The following is a 21,556-nucleotide window of genomic DNA, read 5'->3' as shown; positions in this document are numbered from 1 at the left end:
CGGGTAAAACGGAGGTCGTGTACCCGACCTAGCAGCCCAGGGATGGAAAAGTCCCGGCCGTCGCTGGCAATAATAGCGGGCGGACGCATGTCATGAGATTATTGGAAACCACCAGAATCGAATATAAAAGGCGAACACCTTTCCCAATTTTGGTTTCTCCTGACCCAAAGACTTTAAATTTAATTTATTTGTCCCTATTTCAATCAATTGAACAACTATCAAAACACAATGGCTATCACTGTCGGTATTAACGGTTTCGGACGTATTGGACGTCTCGTTCTGAGAGTCGCTCTTTCCAGAGCTGACATCAAGGTTGTTGCTATCAACGACCCATTCATTGCTCCAGAATACGCTGCTTACATGTTCAAGTACGACTCTACCCACAAGGCTTACAAGGGTGAGGTTTCTGCCAGCGGCAACAAGATCAACATTGACGGTAACGAAATCACCGTTTTCCAAGAGAGAGACCCTGTCAACATCCCATGGGGTAAGGCTGGTGTCGACTACGTCATTGAGTCCACCGGTGTTTTCACCACTTTGGAGGGTGCCCAAAAGCACATCGACGCCGGTGCCAAGAAGGTCGTCATCACTGCTCCATCCAAGGATGCTCCAATGTTCGTTGTCGGTGTCAACGAGGAGAAATACACTTCTGACTTGAACATTGTCTCCAATGCTTCTTGTACTACCAACTGTTTGGCTCCATTGGCCAAGGTTGTCAACGACACTTTCGGAATTGAGTCCGGTTTGATGACCACCGTCCACTCCATGACCGCCACTCAAAAGACCGTTGACGGTCCATCCCACAAGGACTGGAGAGGTGGTAGAACCGCTTCTGGTAACATCATTCCATCTTCCACTGGTGCTGCTAAGGCCGTCGGTAAGGTTATTCCAGAATTGAACGGTAAGCTGACCGGTTTGGCTTTCCGTGTCCCAACCGTCGATGTCTCCGTTGTTGACTTGACCGTCAACTTGAAGAAGGAGACTACCTACGAGGAGATCAAGTCTGTTATCAAGGCTGCTTCCGAGGGTAAGCTCAAGGGTGTTTTGGGTTACACTGAAGATGCCGTTGTCTCTTCTGACTTCTTGGGTGACGAGAGATCCTCCATCTTCGACGCTTCTGCCGGTATTCAATTGACTCCATCTTTCGTCAAGCTGATCTCTTGGTACGACAACGAGTACGGTTACTCCACCAGAGTCGTCGACTTGTTGCAACACGTTGCTAAGGCTTAAATCGATTTGTATGTGAAATAGCTGAAATTCGAAAATTTCATTATGGCTGTATCTACTTTAGCGTATTAGGCATTTGAGCATTGGCTTGAACAATGCGGGCTGTAGTGTGTCACCAAAGAAACCATTCGGGTTCGGATCTGGAAGTCCTCATCACGTGATGCCGATCTCGTGTATTTTATTTTCAGATAACACCTGAAGACTTTTGGGTCGGAGGACTGGCTCTTTCCGATCAAATTGGAATGGAAAATTGCTCCTCTAAGAAAGGGTGCCAACACTCTTTGTAACACAGGACACCGTTTATTGCTAACTCGATTGCATTCTTTCCTTTCCCACACCGGGATCTGGTCTTGGTGAACAATCTCTCCTGTCCTTATCTAAATATATCATCGCACTGTAACCTTCCTTATTACTTTTCGAGCGTCCGTCCTGTATTATCTTCAACCTGAAACCAAACTCTAACCAGGCTTCACTCGTGGATCTATAATTGAACATGAAAAACTTCTCTTATACCAGTCAACCGGGAACTCCGTTGGACTACAACTATGGTCGGTCCATGCTGCCGTCACATTTGTTGACACCCTTTCTAGCTACACCAGTTCTTCCATCCCAGCCAAGCACGCCATATATTGATCAACACATGAGCAATCTGGATCAGAAATATTTAACGGAGCACTACCAGTTGCTGCATGAGGTGAATCACTCTAGATCCTTGTTATTTGAGAAATTGCCCAAGGAGTTGTCTCTGAAAGAGTTTTTGGACGCGTTCAAATCGAGTCAGTTCTTGGAGAATGTGAAAATAAAAGAGGATAGTGGTGAAGGGACATCCGTGTTGGTGCAGTTCGTCAACGATGAGTCTGCTTTAGTCTTTCTGCAAAATTTTGACTGGAGGGACTTTGTTTCTTCAACAGGCTTTGACAATCTCAAGATCTCATGGTGTTTCAATAACTCATCCGATGACTATTTGGTAGATGGGACTTATATGGATAGGATTCTGAATCTGAATGCCACAAGATCTCTTGCAGTTAGAACGTTGACCCAAAATAAAACTGGTGATCAGTTGTATGATTTGGTTATTTCTATTTTGAAAGCTGATCTGCCAGAAGCAATACCACTTATTGTCGACTATCAGTATCGGTATGAAACCATACAGATCAATTTTTCTAATATTTCCACGAGTATAGAAGTGTTTGAGTTGCTTAATGACACTCATCAAAAGCTATTACTTCTGTCTTCTTTTTGTAGTGATCCCTGTCTTTTTCATCACCAAATGACCACTCCTCAAATTTCAAGCAATGCTCCTCCAATAAACTCTTCATATAGCAATCTTCAAAACAGAACAATTTATTTGGGCGGATTGCATCCCGACACCACCGTGGAAAGCGTTTGCAATGTCGTTAAAGGTGGGATCCTGCAGAATGTCAAGTTAATACCTGAAAAACGAATTTGTTTCGTAACCTTCATTGATGCATTTGCGGCAGAACAGTTCTACATGAACTCCCAACTTAGAGGCCTAACAATCAAACAGAAACGCGTACGAGTGGGCTGGGGAAGACCTATTGGGCCAGTACCAAACAATATCCCCCTTGCTGTCACTGCCGGTGCGTCTAGAAACATTTACATCAGCGAGAGCAAGACAAAAAAAACACAATCGTTACCTAGTGCAGACATCCTTCGTCATGATTTCGAATATTTTGGTGAACTTGAGCAGATCAACTTTTTCAATGGTGATAAATGTGTTTTTTTAAACTTTTGCAACATTGCAGCAGCCATTGAACTCATTGATTGTCTGAACTTGTTCAAGAACAAGAATCTTGATCCAGAAAACCCAGCATTTAGTCTCCTTTCAAAATATGAGGAATTTAAAATCAATTTTGCCAAAGATAGATGTGGAAACCTTCCTAAAGAGATCAAAAGGGATCGCAAGCCCCATCACCGATCCAAGGACGGAAAGGAACCACACGAACCAAAAAATCATCATAACTCACAGTCTGATCCACCAAAAGCTTCCGAGTCAGCCAGTCCTGAACAAATACAGGATGTCCAGGAGATATTTGCTAGTATGGGAATCAGCACCAATGGAAGACCTGCAACTGCACCTATATCTGCACAACAAAAAACCGATGAAGAAAAATCACAGAGCCCTCCATCTGGATTATCGTCCATATCGCCAACATCGTCCTCCACATCGAAGCCGACAACAGCATCGGGTGGCGCAGTTAATTTCAAGGACCAACAGCGACCTGGCAGGACGTATGCAATGTCGGGCTCTCAAATAATGGCACAGTATCTTGCCAGTGTTCAACACAACAATATTTACTACGCTAATGCAGTCTTGAATGTTGAGTCAGAGAGAAACTCAGAAGACGACTATAACTAAGCTCGTTCGGAGACTTCAAAGATTATATAGAGACTTTACAGTATGTAGTTTCTGGAATGGCATTACTTAAGTAGTACGGTAGTCAAGATAAAAGGCTGTTTTCGAAGAAGAGAAAAACCCCAATTTTGCTATGGGAAGAGGACCCTGAAGCGAAACTGTTCCTAGCGAAAATTAAAACTTATTCAATACTCTCTTCTGGCTAAGCTAACACCGATTGTCTGGATTTGCCCACGCTACTATGAAGGCTTCCAGTATACAGCGTTTAGCTGTAATCACACGAAGTTGCCATAAGAGGACTTTCACTACACACTCAGCTCTGCTCCAAAAGATTCAGCCTCTCGTTCACGAACAGAACCCTATTCCAGACTACCTCAACTTTCAACAGAAACACACCCACCATAACGAGCTCATAAGAGAAATTTTTGACAACCCTGTTAAGTGGAAGGAGTTCAACAAGTCCTTTATTCCACATACAAAGGTGTCACTTACAGGAAAGACATATATACCCCAAGTTGAAGGTTCCATTGGCCTATTCCAGAACCCGTATTTAACCTCACCAGAAGGACTACTGGAGTTTTGTGAAAAGTCACTGTCGGCCGCCAAGAACCTAGTATCTCATGTCATTATAGATGATAGTGAGCAGGGAAAGCTAAATTACATTCGTAATTTGGACCGACTAAGTGATACTTTGTGCCGAGTGATAGATCTAGCTGAGTTTATCAGAGTTGCTCATCCGGATGAGTACTTCGTTGAAGCAGCTCAAAAATGTCATGAAATAATGTTTGAGTACATGAATGTCCTGAACACTACCAGTGATTTGTTTAACAAGTTGGAATCAGTTTTGGGCGATGAAAAGATTATAGCAAAACTGTCGCCGGAAGAGATTAGTGTTGGAAACTTGCTTCTGACAGATTTCTTGAAATCAGGTATCAGCATGGACGATAGTACCAAAGACAACTTTATTCAACTCAGTCAATTAATTTCCATGAATGGGCAGCAGTTCAACAAGAACCTTCATGAATTAGAACATGATTCGATTAAGGTGGATAAGAAGGAGTTAACCTCTTACGATTCGTCGACAGAAAATTCTCTTATTTACTCTCTGTCTAACAAGAAGAAGATACCACTGAACAGTCGGGTCTCAACTGATATCTTGAGACTAACCAACAACGAATCACTGAGAAAGAAAATATGGTTGGGACTACATCAGCCAGCGAAAGGTCAAATCACATTGTTGGAAAACTTTCTAAAATATCGTGGACTGTTGGCCCATTTCATGGGTAAGAGCAGCTTTGCAGAATATCAACTAAGTGAAAAGATGGCCAAAACTCCTGAAAATGTTATGACCTTCCTGAAAAAGAACTTGAAAGATATCGAAGAGGATGTCATCTCTGAGCTCAGAACACTGATAAAGTTTAAAGTTGAAAATTCCGATAAACTATCCGATGAGCAAGTTATTGAAATGGTGAAACCCTGGGATAGAGACTACCTTACCACGCTATATCTGTCAAGTAAAAGATCTTCTAATACGGAGGATATATCCCAGTATCTTTCCGTAGGAGTTGTACTTCAAGGTTTGTCTGATCTTTTCCAGTCGATATATGGTATCCAATTTAAAGCTGTTCCGCTGAAACCAGGTGAGGCATGGCATAATGGTGTTCGAAAGTTTCATGTCACCAGTGAAACAGAAGGATTTGTAGGTATAATCTACCTGGATTTATTCCATAGGGAGTCGAAGACGCTAAATCCTGCGCATTTCACGGTGTGCTGTTCAAGAAAGATTTACCCCGAAGAACTAGACGAAAACGATCCTTTCAAAGTTGAAATTCCAGGCAAAGAGGGGCAATTGGTTCAGGTTAGTACTGCTCCTGATGGAACCACGAGCCAGCTACCAGTGATCTCCCTGGTGTGCTCCTTCAACCAAGAGGAAGGAGGTGTTTCTCTTCTATCACTTTCACAAGTGGAAACGCTTTTCCATGAGATGGGGCACGCAATGCACTCCATGCTAGGGAAGACAAAACTTCACAACGTCAGTGGAACCAGATGTGCCACTGATTTTGTAGAATTGCCCTCCATTTTGATGGAACATTTTGCCAATGATACCAGAGTTTTGATGAGTTTTGCAAAACATTACAGGACCAACGAGCCATTACCATTAAAACTACTACAAAACTATTCATGTTTCAACTCTTTTCTGAATAATTGTGAGACTTTTGGCCAAATAAAAATGGCCATACTGGACCAAGTTTTGCATTCCAATGTGGTATTCGATAAAGATTTTGATTCCATTGACCTTTACCACAAATTAGAGACTCAATTGAAGATATTTGCAGACACTGAATCAAAGTGGCCCGGAAAGTTTGGACATTTATTTTCCTACGGTGCTGTCTACTACTCTTATCTCTTCGATAGAGCCATTGCCAAGAAGATTTGGGAGCATTTGTTTGCTAAAGATCCTCTTAGCAGAGAAAATGGAGAAAAATTCAGAAACAAAGTCCTCAAATGGGGAGGGTCCAGGGATCCTTGGGAATTAGTCGCCGATGTTCTAGACGAACCAGAGTTAAAGAAAGGAGATATCAAGGCGATGGAATTTATTGGGCGCAGGTAGAAATTCTTTTTCACCCACATCTGACCTCTCCAGGGTGCGTTCGAGAATATTGTGAGGGTAAGTTTTGCGGAATTTCGACAACATTCGAAGTCTACATATATCCTACCAATCCCCAAATACATGTCCCAAGAGATCCAAGTATTTATAAAGTAAGTAAACAGTGAGTTTGCAACTCCAATATTAGCAGAGAATCTAACATTTAAAGGGCCTCAGGTAACCAAGAATACGAGCTTACCGTGGATCCTTCCATAACTGTCGAAGAGTTCAAAGGAAAGATTGCCGAGGTATCTGATATTCCTGCAGACCGTCAGAGACTGATCTATTCTGGTAGAGCTCTTAAGGATGCAGACACTCTCAACTTTTACAAAGTCCAGTCTGGTCATACCATCCACTTGGTGAAAAGCGCCCCTAAGAATGATGGTGGATCAGCCTCGGTGGCGAATGCTAATAACTCCACATCAACATCTACTGGTGCTGCTAACAATACAAGCTCTGCACCTTCAAACATAGCTGCTGGTCAAGGTGCATTTAATCCTCTAGCTGGACTTACTGGAGCAAGGTATGCCGGGATGGATGTCCCAATGCCAAGTGCTTCCATGTTTGGTCCAGATGGAGGTATGGGCCCCATGCCTGATGAAAACCAAATAGCAGAAATGATGGAATCTCCCATGGTGCAAGAAAGTATGAGGAACATGCTTTCAGATCCTCAGATGGTTGAGTTTATGATACAACAATCTCCGCAGCTACAGCAGTTGGGTCCGTATGCTAGAGAAATGTTACAGAGCGAACAATTTAGGCAGATGATGACTAATCCACAACTGATGAGGCAGATGTCATCCATGAGGCACATGTTTGGTGGTGCTGAAGCTGGAGCTGCCTCATTTCCTGCTCCAGGTGCCAATCCAACTTTGGAAAGAAATACATCGGAGAATAATGCAGGCTCTGCAACTGATTCTGAAGCAAATGCTGCACCAACAAATGACAACACTAACAACAACAACAGCACCACGACTAATGCGACAGGCATAAACCCATTCTCTGCCCTACTTAACTCTTCGAATCCTTATGCAGCCATGTTGAACCAATCTGGAGGCAATGCGCCTCCATTGCCTAATACCGGAAACATGCAGTTGTTTAATTCTCTGTTTTCTGGGGGAGCTGCGCCACCTGCTGAAACAGATACCCGACCACCAGAGGAAAGATACGAGACTCAACTCCGTCAATTGAATGACATGGGGTTCACTGATTTTGAGAGTAATGTTGCTGCATTGAGACGTGCCGGTGGATCAGTACAAGGTGCTGTCAATAACCTGTTGAATGGTAGTTAGTATTCTCTTCTGTATGACCCGGAAATAGTAGATAGTCCATTTCAGTTGTAGTTTTAAGGAAATTATCATTTGAACCATCTTAAGGGAGTTTAGAAGGCACCCAGACCGCGCGCGACCAACACCAAAGTAACATCAGAGAATTGATCAAGTAACATTTTTCCGCAATAAACTGAGGATTACCTTTCCCGATTCATCAATAGGACCATGGCTGATAAGTCCGACGATAATCAGTCCCTCGTCTCGGTAAGTTCAGCGTCCAGCGGGAAAGAAAATCCTAATTCGGTTGGACAACGAAGCATGAATCCAACTCTTTCTCACGAGGAACAACACGACCAAGAAGTGCAAGAGAGATACAACACAGGTAAAGATTTGAATATCACTTCACAACCAGAATGTGTTCCGGCTATGGAAGTAGCATTGAAGGCATCAGTCCTGTTGATTTTATCCAGTTTGGGGGTGCAAGCCTCTTCGCTGTCAATTGACCATCTGACCTACATTACAACAAAATACATAGACCGATTGGTATCGGAACTACACAGAAGCACAGAGATTCAAAGAAGACGGACAATAGCAAAAAGAGATGTTCAATTGGTTGTGGATAGGGGCATTTTGGACTTGGAAGATGTTACATTAGAATATGAACGTTTGAAACTGACCAGGAAAAGAGTCAAACCGTCCATTGAAAAACTTTCGAAATACGCCTCAGAGTTAAAAGAAAGTGCCTCTAGCGTACAAGTGAGTGAAAATGATAAAGATGCTTTTTTCTTTTTCGATATTGCAGAGAAGATCTCAGAGTTTATGCCCTTGCGCATGAAGCGAAAGAATTATATTCCTAAATGGATGCCGGTGCTTCCTCCAGAGCACACTTACGTTGCAACTCCTCAATTCACTGAAGTGATTAGCGATCCAAAGGAACTGAGAGAACAATTGACAGCAGAATCAAGACTAGGAGAAAAGGCATTGCAGCACCTTATAGGTACAAAAATAGTTGAAGACAAAAAAGAAGATGTGGGTAATGAAAATGATAATGACATAGACAAGGAGATTCATCATGGAGAAATCGACGTTGAATCTGATCACAATTTGGAGAAAGGACCGAATGGCGAGACTAATGGTGTCCAGTCGCAACCACCGAAAAGTATGGTATCAAGTAAACGGTTTGACATTGTTGCCCACGCCAAACATCGGTTGTCGGTTTTGGAAAAGAGGAAACGGCACCAAGAGCAACTGTTGGAAAACAGACGTAAGGAAATCGATGGCTTGGTAGGTCAATATTTGGGATATTACGCTACAAAGAAGATAGAACCACCAGTGTCTGACATCATTGTAAACATTATGAATACCGAATATTACCATGTTAGTCGTGAAATCTCCAAGTCGGAGCATCGTAAACAGAAGATCCAAGAGTCACAGCAGTTGAAGAGACGAAAACTGGAAGATGAACTTCAGCAAGAACTGGAGCATCAGACAGAGGATATTGACTTTGAGTTTAACTTTGACGAAGATGACGTTGATATGAACAAAAATCTTAATGAAAATCTTAATGAGAACGAAAATGACGACGAACAGGTGCTCATAGAAGAGGACACCAGTTTTGATATCACCAATGGGGATATTGAAAAAACCAATCAGGAGACTCCCTTTACAAATGGCAGCTCAAAGCAATGGGACAGCAACAATGCAATACTTGACTCGACTAATTCTGAACCTGAACCTGAACCTCCAATCGCAGACCTATTCAATGTGGACAGCTCCTAATTGTAATTACTGTTTTATAATAAAGATTTCAAAATATAATTAATCTATCTATAAAATTGTAGACCCTCGCGCGCGCGTTTCCTAACAGTACCACCTCCCAAGTCGGTACTGCAAAGCTATCACACCAACTAATTAAACAGTTACAAAGAGACAACAACCAGACACAACAAAATAATAAGGATAATCCCAGTCCAGCGATAATGAATAATATAATTGAGCTGCGACTTCCATCGTCAGTTCCGTTTCCAGTTCATATCACAGGAATTGCTATTAAAGAAGGCGATGAGCTTGGGAAGCACAATACCGTGTTGAAGTACAAATATTCGGAGTTCCGAGATGTTACGGAAGACAGGAATGAGTATGATGAAGACTACTCGTACAAACCTCCAAAAAAAGAGAAGTTAGAATTGATAGGTAGTTATGAATGTCCCGTTGACGGAATAGTTAAGGACGTTCTGGTATCTATAGGCGACGTTGTGGAGAATAAGGAGTCGGTGATAGCCACTGTGATAGAACCGTGTTCCCATTCTGTTCAGTACGGTGGCCTGTGTGCATTGTGTGGTTCGGCTGTTGAAGGGAATGATTACACAGGGTTTAGTTATGATAAGCAAGCTCCGGTGGTCATGTCCCATGGAAGTGCAGATTTAAAGATATCCTTGACGGAAGCTGAAAAAATCGAACAAACGTCATCTAAACGGCTTTTAAAGGAAAAGAAGCTGAGTTTGGTTGTGGACCTCGATCAAACAGTTATCCATGCTACCGTGGACCCCACTGTTGGCGAGTGGATGAAGGACCCAAACAATGCCAATTATCCTGCAGTGAAAGATGTCAGGTCGTTCTCTTTGAAAGAGGAAGTTATTTTACCAGAGAATTATGTTGGACAGAAGCCTCCTGCTACTGTTTGCTGGTATTACGTGAAACTCAGACCACATTTGCGGGAATTCCTGGAACATGTTTCTGAACGATACGAACTTCATATATATACTATGGCAACCAGACAATATGCCAAAGAGATTGCCAAGATTATCGATCCAGACGAGAAATACTTTGGTGATCGTATACTTTCTCGAGATGAGAGCGGTTCATTGACGCAAAAGTCATTGCAAAGACTCTTTCCTGTGGATACATCTATGGTAGTGGTCATTGACGATCGAGGAGATGTTTGGAATTGGAGTAGTAATTTGATCAAGGTAGTTCCATACGATTTTTTTGTGGGGATCGGTGATATCAATTCTAGTTTTCTTCCACGACAGCATGCCTTGTTAGGACCATCTAAGAGGCGGAAATCGTTGGCCTCATTAGAGGACCAGATTAATGCGGAAAAAGATTTAAGGGATCAATCATTTCAGATTGACCCAGAAGAACAGGACAAGGAACTATCAGAGGAACTGGTGGTATCGGACGAAAATATATCGGATTCAAGTAAGGAAAATGGTGAAGAGAGAGGAGATTCAAAGGAAACTGCTTCCACTGTGGATGCGTTGTTAACCATGAATGATGCAAATGGCAAAACTCTTCGAGAACAATCAACGGAACATAACCTGGAAATTGAACAACAGCAATCTGAAAGACCCTTAGCTAAGCTCCAGGAAAATCTGGAAAAAATAGTACAAACGGAAAGCGATCATGAATCAGCAAACTTACTTTTTGATGATGACAATGAACTGGAGACCTTGGAACAAGCCTTAATAAGGATTCACAACGAATTTTATTTTGAGTATGATGATTCAAAGGTTGGAAACCCTGATGTGAAGGATATATTAAATTCTATGAAACAACTTGTTTTCAAGGAATATACGTTCTTGTTGTCTGGAATATTGCCTTTAGGCACCAAGTTAAATTCTGCGGATATTGTCATTTGGGCCAGGTCGTTTGGGGCCACAGTTGTTGCAGATTATGACAAATCAGTCACACATGTAATCACACGCAATACGGGGACTTTTAAGGTGAAACTGGCCAAGACACTTGATCCTAACGTGAAAATTGTTGATCCTAACTGGCTGTTCAAATGCATATCCTTCTGGGATAAAGTAGACGAGGATGAATATCTTCTTGAAGTCCCTGAAGACTACCTGCTCCCTGATCACATTGTGGAGAAGTACGTTAATGAGAACAACATTGAGAAGGGTCAGGACGGAAACGACGCCAGTTTTGATCTCAATGTGGATGACATGCAATGGATCGATAAGGAACTTGAAGATTTCCTTAGCGGGGATGAAATTGACGATGACGAAGACGATAATGATGACGACGAAGCAAACGGTACCAAGAAAAGACATGCAGAAGCTGGAATTGCTGATGACGAGGATACTTCAAAAAGGCTCAAATTGGATGAAGAAGAAACAGATAGTAGTGAGGATGAACTTGCAAAGGAGATAATGCTAGATATGGAGAAAGAGTAGAATGATTTGTAATTAATTGAGGAGTCTAGATTTTGTATATTAGTGGTTGTATAAGGTTTGGAGCCATTATGAAGTGAGATGATCAGAGGGAAAGGATTAAAGTAGTCCAAAAAAATGGATGAATCTAAGTATATTTTCAGGTGATTTTGTAGTATCAATCGTGCGTGAGGTTAATGGTTAATTGCTTGAAATTGTAATTACGTTTGAAGATTGACCAACAACCAACCGTTTTCTTTTGTTTCTTTCTATATAAATATTATTCAAAAGCCATTCTATGATTATCTTGTATATAAGAATTCAGACACTGCCATTTCCCTTGGAACTAGCAAAAGGTTTACCACGATGAAAGTCTTATCTAGTAAATGGCGAGCCACTCTTACAGGTTTCTGCCTCAATAATCGAGGGTCATTTCGAAGGAAGGACACCGCTGTATTTCTCCTTCTGACCTGCAACATTATCGAAGGAATACCTAATTTAATCATTTCAAGTAGCACAACACCGCTGCTATTGCAAGGAGGCAACCTACTTTATTCTTAGATCAAACAAATATCAAAAAAATTGGAAAAAATGGTGTTTTGTAGTGGATCTCATAAACCTAGTAAGTATTGAAAAAATAACATACCGACAACAGAACGACCAGCTTACTAACAACGCTTAGTTCAAAGGAAAATAGTCATTTTGGGTGATGGTGCTTGTGGTAAGACCTCTTTACTGAACGTGTTCACTAGAGGGTATTTTCCTCAGGTCTACGAACCAACAGTGTTTGAGAATTATATCCATGATATCTTCATTGACAGGAAGCAATTGCAGCTCTCGTTGTGGGATACTGCCGGCCAAGAAGAATTCGACCGATTGAGATCACTAAGTTACACGGATACTGATACGATTATGCTCTGTTTCTCCATTGATTCCTACGATTCTCTGGAAAACGTTGAAAACAAATGGGTGGGTGAAATCCTGGAACATTGTCAAGGAGTCAAGTTGGTTTTGGTAGCATTGAAATGCGACTTGAGAAACACGGAGGATGGTGATACCCAGACACAATCAGGATTCCCACAACAACAGGACCAAGATGATTCACAACAAAATCAACAACTATCACAACAAAACAACCTATCCTCTGATAATGGTGGCATTCAATCGTCTAGTAAAGGCCGTTCACTGGTCACTTATGAAAAGGGTCTAGCGGTGGCAAAGAGAATCGGGGCTTTGAGATACTTGGAATGCTCAGCCATGAAAGGCCGCGGAGTCAATGAAGTGTTTACAGAAGCTGCTCGCTGTGCGCTGAGTGTCAAGCATGAGGAGGACAATAAAACCAGCTGTACAATAATGTAAAGTCAGATACAGCTATTATGTATTAACAAGAGCAGAGAACTCAATTTATTTTAATTCTCTTTTATTTTTACTAAAGAATAAACTTAGTAATGTTTCTATTGCAAAAATTAACTAACTAAACTAAGTCATCAGTCCCTTCACCATCCATCAGTTGGTCTAAGTACATACTTGGAACGGTTTTACGCTTAGCATTCCTTTTTGACTTCTTTTCGCTTGGAGATTGCTGCTGCTGTTGAATTTTGGAGTCGGCTAAAGAAGTAGTGCTTAACATGGGACTCATGAACAGTTGCTGAGAACTGTTGCTCCTATGGTGACCAGTGGGTGATTTATATTGGTAACTTTGCTTTATAGATGGTGAGAGAATGGATGTATCAGAACCAAATTTCCCATTATTAACGCTCGGAAGAAGCACAGAATTCCTACTGTGTTTTATAGCGTCACCTGTAGGAGAAACGTACATTCTGGTGGTATCAAGTGGTTGTTTTGACTTGTGGTGAAACGTCGAAATTGAATCGAAAGCACCGGCATTAACACCAGGTTCCGAGTTACTGCTGGAATAGTAAGTGTTGTCTGTTGTAGATCTGAGATCTGGAGCCATGAATGGGACCCGTGAAGGCGTGGTAGTCAAATCGTTTCCATAGTACTTGGTATCGTATTTGTGGGAGTACGAATCATCACTATCATAAAATCCTCCAGTCTTTGCCTGTCTTTTGAATTTCAAGCTTTTCCAAGTGATATATATAATAAAGCATATGATACCCAGTCCCATAACGGCTCCAATTGAAATAAAAACAGTTCCGGAAGGTTGAGACGACCTCCAAATGAATGGGTTATTATTAGACGGAGGCACCGAAATCGCTGGGGTGCTGAAAGAACTTGTAGAGGACGTCTGGGAGGTCGTTGTCAGCTGGGGCATGCCCGAGCTGGTTGTGCTAGAGCTGAGACGAGGTCTTCCTGAAGACGAAGCTGAGGAGTTCGCCGAAGAAGACCCTGTGCTATTTTGGGATTCAGAATTAGAGCTCGATGATGCACTTGAAGTGATAGTAGAAGACGCTTGAGACGATGTCAGTTGCGGCAGCGACGACTGCCTTGATGTTGTGCTGGCTGACTGAGACATTTTAGGGGAAGTTTCTGCTTGTGTCAAGTGGCCTGGTCTGGTTGGTGTACTGAGAAAAGAGGAAGGGCTTAAGAGATCAGTTTTTGAAGTTTTTGGATGTCCTAATTGGGAAGGTAACAAAACAACACATGCAATGTTTTAGAATGGTCTCGAATTATTATTATAAGTGAACGGCTGAAGTATTAACTAAATTATTTGGCTTTCCGCTCAAGTAATGGAAAAGTATACGACGTATCGGGATAAAGGCACTGGAATATCACCATTCCTGCCTTTAAATAAGCCTAAGGTAAACATCTTTCTGAGATTGGTGGGTGTTGTACTTGGAGTCTTGAAGCTTTTGGTCCTCTTAATTGTGGGCCTGCTTTACCCTGTGGTTCCTTTGCTATCCACCAAGGCAGTGTTGTTCCTGTTGAATGTTGATGTTGATGTTTCTGTTGATAACATAAAAAAGGCAAATAAACCGTTAATTCAGTTGAACTTGCCTCAAAAGGGAGATTTCGTCATTTCAAATTATCAATCTCCTCTGGATCCATTGGTACTGTCATTGATCACCAATAACCGACTGAAAAATATTGTCTGGCTGATACCAGACATAGAAGGTAACCTCTACGAATACTCACTATTTGGAGTTGTAGTGCATGCACTATCTTCTCCTAATTTGCATGCTCAGAAGAATGGTAAGAAGATCCAATTATCGTCCATTTCTGAATCAAAAACAGTGTTTCTGTTCCCTGAAGGAACCACATCAAACAATAAGTCTATTTTACCATTTCTAGTCACTACAGACACTGTGTCAGTTCCAAAACTTTTCAAGAAGTTCAAGGTGAAGGCATTGTCCATCAAGAATGAGAATCCATACACTACAACTCCGATACCCCAAGCCCTCGCATCATATCTTCTAACTAATTTATTCACAAGAAACTCCTCCCATTACAGACTCAAGGAGTTCATTCTTGACAAAGACCATACGTGGCCCGAAATACGAGATCTTCTCTCCAATTCGGGTAGACTAAAGCTAGTTGGTAAAGACCTTTCATTGGAAAAGAAGGTTGAGTTCATTGAGAAGTTCCGATAGTAAGAAGCGAAATTATATATTCTTACATTTATATAACCACAATTATTATAATTTTCCATCAGCGGCGCGCATTTTTAGAAAAATCAAATCCAACTTGACAAGTATTCTCTCCAGACAGAACGTTTCAATAATGGCAGAAGAAGAACCCATAATTGAGGATATGCCTCTGCAAAAGATCTCAGTCTTTACCCCGATCATTTATGTTTCCATAGTGATTGGAGCACTGATTTTGTTCTCCATATTTTACAGAAGGAAAAGAATCGCCAAGCTACAAGTTATGAAACCTTTCTTTCCTCCAGATTTACCAAAGGAGATATACTTGCAGCTAAAAGACCAAGATCCTAAGCCAGATGAAAAGGTGTTGAAAGCTGCGTTGATAAGAAGAGGAGCTGAAGCAATTCGCCGATTGCTTAAGTTACGTGAAAATAATCAATATATCACCCTTCTGTACCAAAAAGGATCCATTGGTGACGAATTCTTTGACAGGTTCAAACTGGCTTTGAAGATCCAGGAGCTAGAGATCCAGGAGTTAGTTCAAGAGGCCGAGACTTACAAACAAGGCTGGGCACCGACGTTTATGCCCGTGTGCCAAGAGGTCACTTTGAACGAGGCTTTAAGGAGGAGAGTCAATGCCATTGAAGACAGGAAAGAGCAACTCGCTAAGGAATGGGAGTTGTACCAGGAAATAGAAGCAAGTATTACTAATTAGGACATATTTCTATTAAAATGCCAGCGTAGCCAAAAGAAGAATTTTACTTAGTCTATTTACACTCTCTTCTTTGGCTTCTTACTGACCACCTTAGTGAAAGCCATGTCCCATTCGTCATCCTGATCCTTGGAGCTGTCATTAACGTCGTTCAAAGTTTTTGTTTGTGCTTCGTACCAGTCAAATTCAAAACCGTTCTTCTCAATCCAAGCCTCGACAACTTGTTTTCTCTTTAAGAACTCACTAGCAAACCTTCTACCATCCATTATAGAAGAGTTGGAGTAAATAGTGTCTGCAATAATCTCTTGAGACTCTGAACCTCCTGAAAGTTGAAGCAAGATGCTCAGGAGATCCTCCTTGTTAACGCTCTTGTTCAGTTGTACCAATTGAGATCGACACCAATCAAGGAATTGTCGACTTGGAGGAGCCGACTGCGATGACCTGGTAGCGGTGTTGGCTGTGGTACCAACGGTTCCTTGAGCAGACAAAGCACGCAAAGCAGAGGGTGCTAATGGTTGTTTGGGGGCAAGAGCACCTGCTACGGCAGCTGCCGAAGGTTTGGGTTTGGCAACAACTTTCTTTGAAATTACGGTCCAACCATCTTCTGGTTCGACAGGGGTCGAAGAGGATGATGCAACGTTGGCAAAAGACACTGCGTTGTTTTTCAATGCTTGACTTTGTAATCTCTGTGCTTGTGCTTCGGCTTGTTCCTTTTGAATTTCAGTCAGGGATTTTGTTGCCAACACAGGTGCAACAGGTGTTTTCGCCCAAGTTGCTGAAGCGGGCAAGGAAGTTGATGCTGCCCCTTCCGACAATCTTTGAGCAATAGGTTGGTTTTGTACGTTATTCAGTTGTTTCTTCTTACGTTCTTGGAGTTGTTTGGCTTCCAGTTCTTGAATCTGCCTTAATGAAAGAGGAGGGCCTGATACTTTGGTATTGGCCCATGGAGCAATGTCAGATGCTTTTTGTGAAGTGGATACTTCATTTTTGGATTTTTCTTGTTCTTTCAGCCTTTGCAATCTCAGCGACTCTTGAAGCCTAGCCTCCTCTGCTTGTCTTCTCAGTTTTGCCTTGGTAAGTTCTTCCTGCTGGATTTCTCTGAGGCTTGGTAAAGTTCTTACCGTAGTGGGTGCAGGAACAGGTGCAGGGGCTGGAGCGGACGTAGGAACAGTGACAGAAGACGAGGCAAAAACAGAGGAGATCGTAGCCGGTTTGCTTGGTTCAGGCTCATCTTTGGCAGTAGACACAGGAGTAGAACCTTGGGAAGGTTCATCATCAAAAGAGATAGACTTAATAGGGAAATCGTCAATATTCTCAGGCTCGGCCTCTTTGGTCAGAGTAGCACTGAGCTCTTTCTGGTTGCTTTCCCCAAGGGGAGCCGTGCTAGCTCCCAAAATTTCAGCGGAGAAATCAGGAGTAGAGACAATTGGAGCGGACAGAGGAGTAGCTGCTCTGATTTGGGAAGTCAAATCAAACTGAGGAAGGAAAGTCGATGGTGAGTTCAACCTTTGCCCTCCGTAATCCATGGACAAGTTCTGGTGGGAGATCCAAGGGGAACTCGACTTACTATTGCTAGAGTTTGCACCCCATTGTGGCACCTCCGCATGATTAGGGAAGAAAATGGGATCAGTTGATTGAGTGATGGGGGGCAATCTTTTCAAGAATGGATACCTGAAATCACCAAGCGACTGAACCAATTCAGCTAAAGTACGAAAACTCGATTCCTCTTTTCTCCTTAACCTCAACTCAGGAGTTAAATAGTTTGCCTCAAACCAGCCTTGCATCATCAGGCCATCAAAAGGTCCTTGCTCCTGCCCTTGGGCATCTAAGTAGATCCATTGAATTTGAGAAGGCTCCAAGGTGGGCGGAACTGAACCTAGAGGAGTAATGCCAGGGGGAGGAGTCATGTTTGATGAGATCCGACTTGATGTCTGCCTAGTCAACAAGGGATGACTTACTAAAGGTGAACTCCAGTTCGATCCCTGATCATTGGTTGATAATTTCTCCATTTTATCAACTAGAAACTGTGAATCATGATCAGTATTTGAAAAACCGTTAACAGTAGGGGAGCTTTTCTTTGTGGAATCTTGTAATCTAGCCTCTTTAAGATCGACATGAATTGTTCTGTTGATTTCCGACAACCTATAAGGGAGCTGTGATTCCACAGGAAGTAGTTGGTTAGCATCTACCATTCTTTGGCGAATTTCAAACATTTCCGAAACTGAATATGAATTCTTAGGCCGTGGTGGGACTTCCTGTGCATTTACTGTTGTACTTGCCTCCTGAAAGTTAGTTTGAGATGTGCCACTGGAATCATATGAATATGGCATATTATTTCTAGAGATTGAGTTAGTTGTTGTTCGACTTCAATTGTTTGTTACAGTTGTTTCTTGATCCTTTACTTACTGAGGTTGATTAATTATATCGGACATGATCTTCTTTGGATGTTATAGTATTTGTTGATAGTGGTAAAAGGTGGATTGGGAACTAGTGGAGGAAACTAAATTTTTCACTGGGTATTATTTTTCAGCTTGGTACCGCGGCCGTGAAGGCGAGCGTGCAAATAATACGTTCGTGAAAGAGGATCGCAGGGATGTTAGAAAGAGACGAGAACAGACGGCAGAAACAGTTTTGGGCTCAACTAAGCAAGATCGGTGTATGGTTCACGACTGTGGTTCGTCAGGTAGAATATAGATAATAAAAGATATGACACCTAGGAAACAACTAGGGTAAAGATGGATTTTATTTACTTACCAGTTTGGACATAGTTTGGGATACTATCGATTTCTTTCTAATTACACTTAAATTCCAACTTTTCTTTCCATCTCGGTGTGCATATCTGGACAAGCAACAGAATCGAAACCTAAATTTTGTTAGTAACTTTCAAAAGTGAAATCGAACAAGCTGACAAAAACCTACCTGTGTAAACATCTTCCCAGTCAATGGAAGTATCCTTGTTCAGTAATATGTTTCTATGCAAGTTGGATGGTCCACCAAGAATGGTAGGTTTGAAGTCTGTGGCATCAACAATTCCTAATTCCATCTGTCTTTTGATGGGTTCTCCAGCACCGAATATCCTTCTATAAGTTTCCAATCTATTGTTGTGTTCATTTTCTTCCCAGTTTCTCAGACGGGCCTCCAATGGATGTTTACCATTTATCTCCGAGGCAATGGATAAAGGACCCTTTTGTTCTCTTAATGTGTCTGGTAATGACGGTATAGCCACGGAAGGCGTAGCAAATGATGTCGAGTCAACTTTCGATGTTTTGTCGTTCAAAGGAATCACAGTTAAAGGGGCCTAAACACAAGGTTAATAATTGGATCAACTAAAACATCAACAGACTATACATACCATCTTCTGTAGATCAGGGTCTATGGAGAACTTGAAATAGAGCTGGTTTGAGTGAATGCCAGACTGGTGGCGATCGAGGTTTAGATAATCGTGGTGTTTGGATGTAAAGTAGTTAACTCTTCTCAGTGAGACGTAAATATCAGAATAGAACCTTCTCTTCAGCTTGCCCCACTCCAAAGACATGGTTCAGAAAGTGGACTATGAATTGGTACTAGACATACAACTTGGGTCTGGTTATACCACTTGCGCCAAGTTTAATCCAGAGGGAAGTTTGATAGCTGTTTCGTTTGCCAATGGAACTATCCAAATATTGGATCAAGAGGGCCATCGCGTAAAGGAATTGAAAGGTCACACGTTGGGAGTGTCTGATTTGAGTTGGTCTGAAGACGGAAGATATTTAGCGTCAGCATCAGATGATACTACGGTCAAGATATGGTCCATAGAGTCTTTCAAATGCGTGAAAACTCTGGTTGGGCATACGTACCATGTAAACTGTGTGAAATTCAACCATAAGGGGAATCTGTTGATCAGTGGCTCATCTGACGAGGCTATTAGAGTCTGGGATATTAATAATTCAAAATGTCTAAAAACATTGTGTGCACATAGTGATCCAATCAGCGCTGTCGATCTGTCATGGGATGGAACCATCATTGTCAGTGCCAGCTATGACGGGTTGATCAGACTATTTGACACCCAGTCGGGACAATGTTTGAAGACTTTGATCTACGATGGGGGAGATGTCTCCTATCCTGTTTCGTACGTCAGGTTCTCTCCCAATGGGAAATATATCCTTGCCAGTACGCTTGACGGAGCTGTAAGGTTGTGGGATTACATGGATAACAAGGTTGTCAAGACATTTTTTGCCCATAAACAGGGGATTGGTGAGGTCAGCAAGATAGAAATGGGGAAGTACAATTGCAACACAGATTTTTTCATAGATGAGAAGGATCCTAGTAGGATAATTGTGGTTTCAGGATCAGATTTTGGCAGCGTATTTCTTTGGGATGTTAAATCCAGAAAGCTACTTAGTCTGCTCCAGGCTAGCGAAGGGAGCCCAATTCTACACGTTCAGGTCAACAATGGCAAGTTGCTAACACTATCTAGAGTCGGTGAATGTAAAGTTTATCAACTTTAACTAAAACACACAAGATAAAAAGGAAAGGAAAATACAAAATCAAAGGGGATGAAATGCATTACTTGATTAGCTCACTAGGTAGCAGTGTCTGAATGAGGGAACAAAAGGTGGAAAAAAAAGGCCTGGGAACGAAGATGGTTGGTTACTTTGAAGTGGTAGCTTCTGCCTCGGCCTCTGGAGCAGCTTCAGCTGCAACCTCTTCCACTGGAGCCTGCTCAGCGTCTCCAGCTTCTGGTGCGGTTTCATCAGCTGGAGCCCCAGGGTTGGCCGAGCTCTCCTTCTTGGAGCTATTGAATCTCTTTTCGTATTGGTTTCTCACGAATCTGTAAATTTGTCTAACTGGCATCGTTTGGTTTAAAGGTAACGGAAAGAAAGGGAACAAGGGAAAAGAGAAAGGACAAAGGGAAAAGAAGGAGGGAACGCGCTAACCTTGGTATATTTATAAGAATTCACACACTCTGAATCTATCATATGTCACAAAGAGAGACAGATTATGCAAGAGACAGCTGCACAAACGAAACAAACAAACAAATTCATGTGCGCATCTCGCATCTCTATCGCGCGACACGATAAATACAATAAACTACAAGAACAAACTATTCTTAATATAATTTACATTACTACTAGTATACATAGAATAAAAACGGTAATAGAACTGGGAACTAAGCAGAAACTTACAATTCCTGAGAAGCCTTGGCCTTGGCAGACTTCTTTGGCAACAATTCGGATTGAATGTTTGGCAAGACACCACCTTGGGCGATGGTGACGTGTCCCAGCAACTTGTTCAATTCCTCATCGTTTCTGATGGCCAATTGCAAGTGTCTTGGGATAATTCTGGACTTCTTGTTGTCTCTGGCGGCGTTACCGGCCAATTCCAAAATTTCAGCAGCCAAGTACTCCAAGACAGCAGTCAAATAGACTGGAGCACCAGAACCAATTCTTTGGGCGTAGTTACCTCTTCTCAGAAGACGGTGGACTCTTCCCACAGGGAAGGTCAAACCTGCCTTAGAAGATCTTGAGGTTGAGGCCTTTTCAGCCGAAGATGCTTTTCCTTTACCACCGGACATTGTTGTAGTTTTAATATAGTTTGAGTATGAGATGGAACTCAGAACGAAGGAATTATCACCAGTTTA

At 42.0% G+C, this 21,556-nt stretch overlaps 14 protein-coding genes across 14 annotated transcripts; 10 read left to right on the top strand and 4 right to left on the bottom strand.

Annotated features, from left to right (window-relative positions):
- Positions 1-228: 228 nt before the first annotated feature.
- On the top strand, positions 229-1,230 carry PAS_chr2-1_0437 (Glyceraldehyde-3-phosphate dehydrogenase, isozyme 3, involved in glycolysis and gluconeogenesis; the record flags this gene model as incomplete). The annotated part of the gene is made up of 1 exon (XM_002491300.1): positions 229-1,230. One exon carries the CDS (start codon positions 229-231, stop codon positions 1,228-1,230), a length of 1,002 nt encoding a protein of 333 aa, XP_002491345.1.
- A 490-nt stretch (positions 1,231-1,720) lies between these two features.
- PAS_chr2-1_0436 (Putative RNA binding protein) lies at positions 1,721-3,607 on the top strand (the record flags this gene model as incomplete). The annotated part of the gene is made up of 1 exon (XM_002491299.1): positions 1,721-3,607. One exon carries the CDS (start codon positions 1,721-1,723, stop codon positions 3,605-3,607), a length of 1,887 nt encoding a protein of 628 aa, XP_002491344.1.
- A 238-nt stretch (positions 3,608-3,845) lies between these two features.
- On the top strand, positions 3,846-6,215 carry PAS_chr2-1_0435 (Mitochondrial intermediate peptidase; the record flags this gene model as incomplete). Its single annotated transcript, XM_002491298.1, has 1 exon — positions 3,846-6,215. The coding sequence occupies one exon, from the start codon at positions 3,846-3,848 to the stop codon at positions 6,213-6,215; it is 2,370 nt and encodes a 789-aa protein (XP_002491343.1).
- Positions 6,216-6,335: 120 nt separating this feature from the next.
- PAS_chr2-1_0892 (uncharacterized protein) lies at positions 6,336-7,543 on the top strand (the record flags this gene model as incomplete). The annotated part of the gene is made up of 2 exons (XM_002491297.1): positions 6,336-6,364; positions 6,421-7,543. 2 exons carry the CDS (start codon positions 6,336-6,338, stop codon positions 7,541-7,543), a joined length of 1,152 nt encoding a protein of 383 aa, XP_002491342.1.
- A 204-nt stretch (positions 7,544-7,747) lies between these two features.
- PAS_chr2-1_0838 (uncharacterized protein) lies at positions 7,748-9,301 on the top strand (the record flags this gene model as incomplete). Its single annotated transcript, XM_002491296.1, has 1 exon — positions 7,748-9,301. One exon carries the CDS (start codon positions 7,748-7,750, stop codon positions 9,299-9,301), a length of 1,554 nt encoding a protein of 517 aa, XP_002491341.1.
- Positions 9,302-9,501: 200 nt separating this feature from the next.
- On the top strand, positions 9,502-11,703 carry PAS_chr2-1_0845 (uncharacterized protein; the record flags this gene model as incomplete). Its single annotated transcript, XM_002491295.1, has 1 exon — positions 9,502-11,703. One exon carries the CDS (start codon positions 9,502-9,504, stop codon positions 11,701-11,703), a length of 2,202 nt encoding a protein of 733 aa, XP_002491340.1.
- Positions 11,704-12,270: 567 nt separating this feature from the next.
- Positions 12,271-13,038, top strand: PAS_chr2-1_0840 (uncharacterized protein; the record flags this gene model as incomplete). The annotated part of the gene is made up of 2 exons (XM_002491294.1): positions 12,271-12,301; positions 12,362-13,038. 2 exons carry the CDS (start codon positions 12,271-12,273, stop codon positions 13,036-13,038), a joined length of 708 nt encoding a protein of 235 aa, XP_002491339.1.
- Positions 13,039-13,153: 115 nt separating this feature from the next.
- PAS_chr2-1_0434 (Hypothetical protein) lies at positions 13,154-14,155 on the bottom strand (the record flags this gene model as incomplete). Its single annotated transcript, XM_002491293.1, has 1 exon — positions 13,154-14,155. One exon carries the CDS (start codon positions 14,153-14,155, stop codon positions 13,154-13,156), a length of 1,002 nt encoding a protein of 333 aa, XP_002491338.1.
- Positions 14,156-14,369: 214 nt separating this feature from the next.
- On the top strand, positions 14,370-15,230 carry PAS_chr2-1_0835 (uncharacterized protein; the record flags this gene model as incomplete). Its single annotated transcript, XM_002491292.1, has 1 exon — positions 14,370-15,230. One exon carries the CDS (start codon positions 14,370-14,372, stop codon positions 15,228-15,230), a length of 861 nt encoding a protein of 286 aa, XP_002491337.1.
- Positions 15,231-15,360: 130 nt separating this feature from the next.
- On the top strand, positions 15,361-15,939 carry PAS_chr2-1_0433 (Non-essential subunit of Sec63 complex (Sec63p, Sec62p, Sec66p and Sec72p); the record flags this gene model as incomplete). Its single annotated transcript, XM_002491291.1, has 1 exon — positions 15,361-15,939. One exon carries the CDS (start codon positions 15,361-15,363, stop codon positions 15,937-15,939), a length of 579 nt encoding a protein of 192 aa, XP_002491336.1.
- Positions 15,940-15,995: 56 nt separating this feature from the next.
- PAS_chr2-1_0432 (Hypothetical protein) lies at positions 15,996-18,266 on the bottom strand (the record flags this gene model as incomplete). Its single annotated transcript, XM_002491290.1, has 1 exon — positions 15,996-18,266. The coding sequence occupies one exon, from the start codon at positions 18,264-18,266 to the stop codon at positions 15,996-15,998; it is 2,271 nt and encodes a 756-aa protein (XP_002491335.1).
- Positions 18,267-18,737: 471 nt separating this feature from the next.
- On the bottom strand, positions 18,738-19,291 carry PAS_chr2-1_0431 (Short-lived chaperone required for correct maturation of the 20S proteasome; the record flags this gene model as incomplete). Its single annotated transcript, XM_002491289.1, has 3 exons — positions 18,738-18,799; positions 18,856-19,234; positions 19,289-19,291. 3 exons carry the CDS (start codon positions 19,289-19,291, stop codon positions 18,738-18,740), a joined length of 444 nt encoding a protein of 147 aa, XP_002491334.1.
- Positions 19,292-19,469: 178 nt separating this feature from the next.
- On the top strand, positions 19,470-20,423 carry PAS_chr2-1_0430 (Essential subunit of the COMPASS (Set1C) complex; the record flags this gene model as incomplete). Its single annotated transcript, XM_002491288.1, has 1 exon — positions 19,470-20,423. One exon carries the CDS (start codon positions 19,470-19,472, stop codon positions 20,421-20,423), a length of 954 nt encoding a protein of 317 aa, XP_002491333.1.
- A 674-nt stretch (positions 20,424-21,097) lies between these two features.
- PAS_chr2-1_0429 (One of two nearly identical (see also HTA1) histone H2A subtypes) lies at positions 21,098-21,490 on the bottom strand (the record flags this gene model as incomplete). The annotated part of the gene is made up of 1 exon (XM_002491287.1): positions 21,098-21,490. One exon carries the CDS (start codon positions 21,488-21,490, stop codon positions 21,098-21,100), a length of 393 nt encoding a protein of 130 aa, XP_002491332.1.
- Positions 21,491-21,556: the final 66 nt, after the last annotated feature.

Source organism: Komagataella phaffii, chromosome 2 (assembly GCF_000027005.1).
Source record: "Komagataella phaffii GS115 chromosome 2, complete sequence".
Classification (NCBI taxonomy): Eukaryota; Fungi; Ascomycota; class Pichiomycetes; order Pichiales; family Pichiaceae; genus Komagataella; species Komagataella phaffii.
This window is presented reverse-complemented; position numbering and strand designations above follow the sequence as displayed.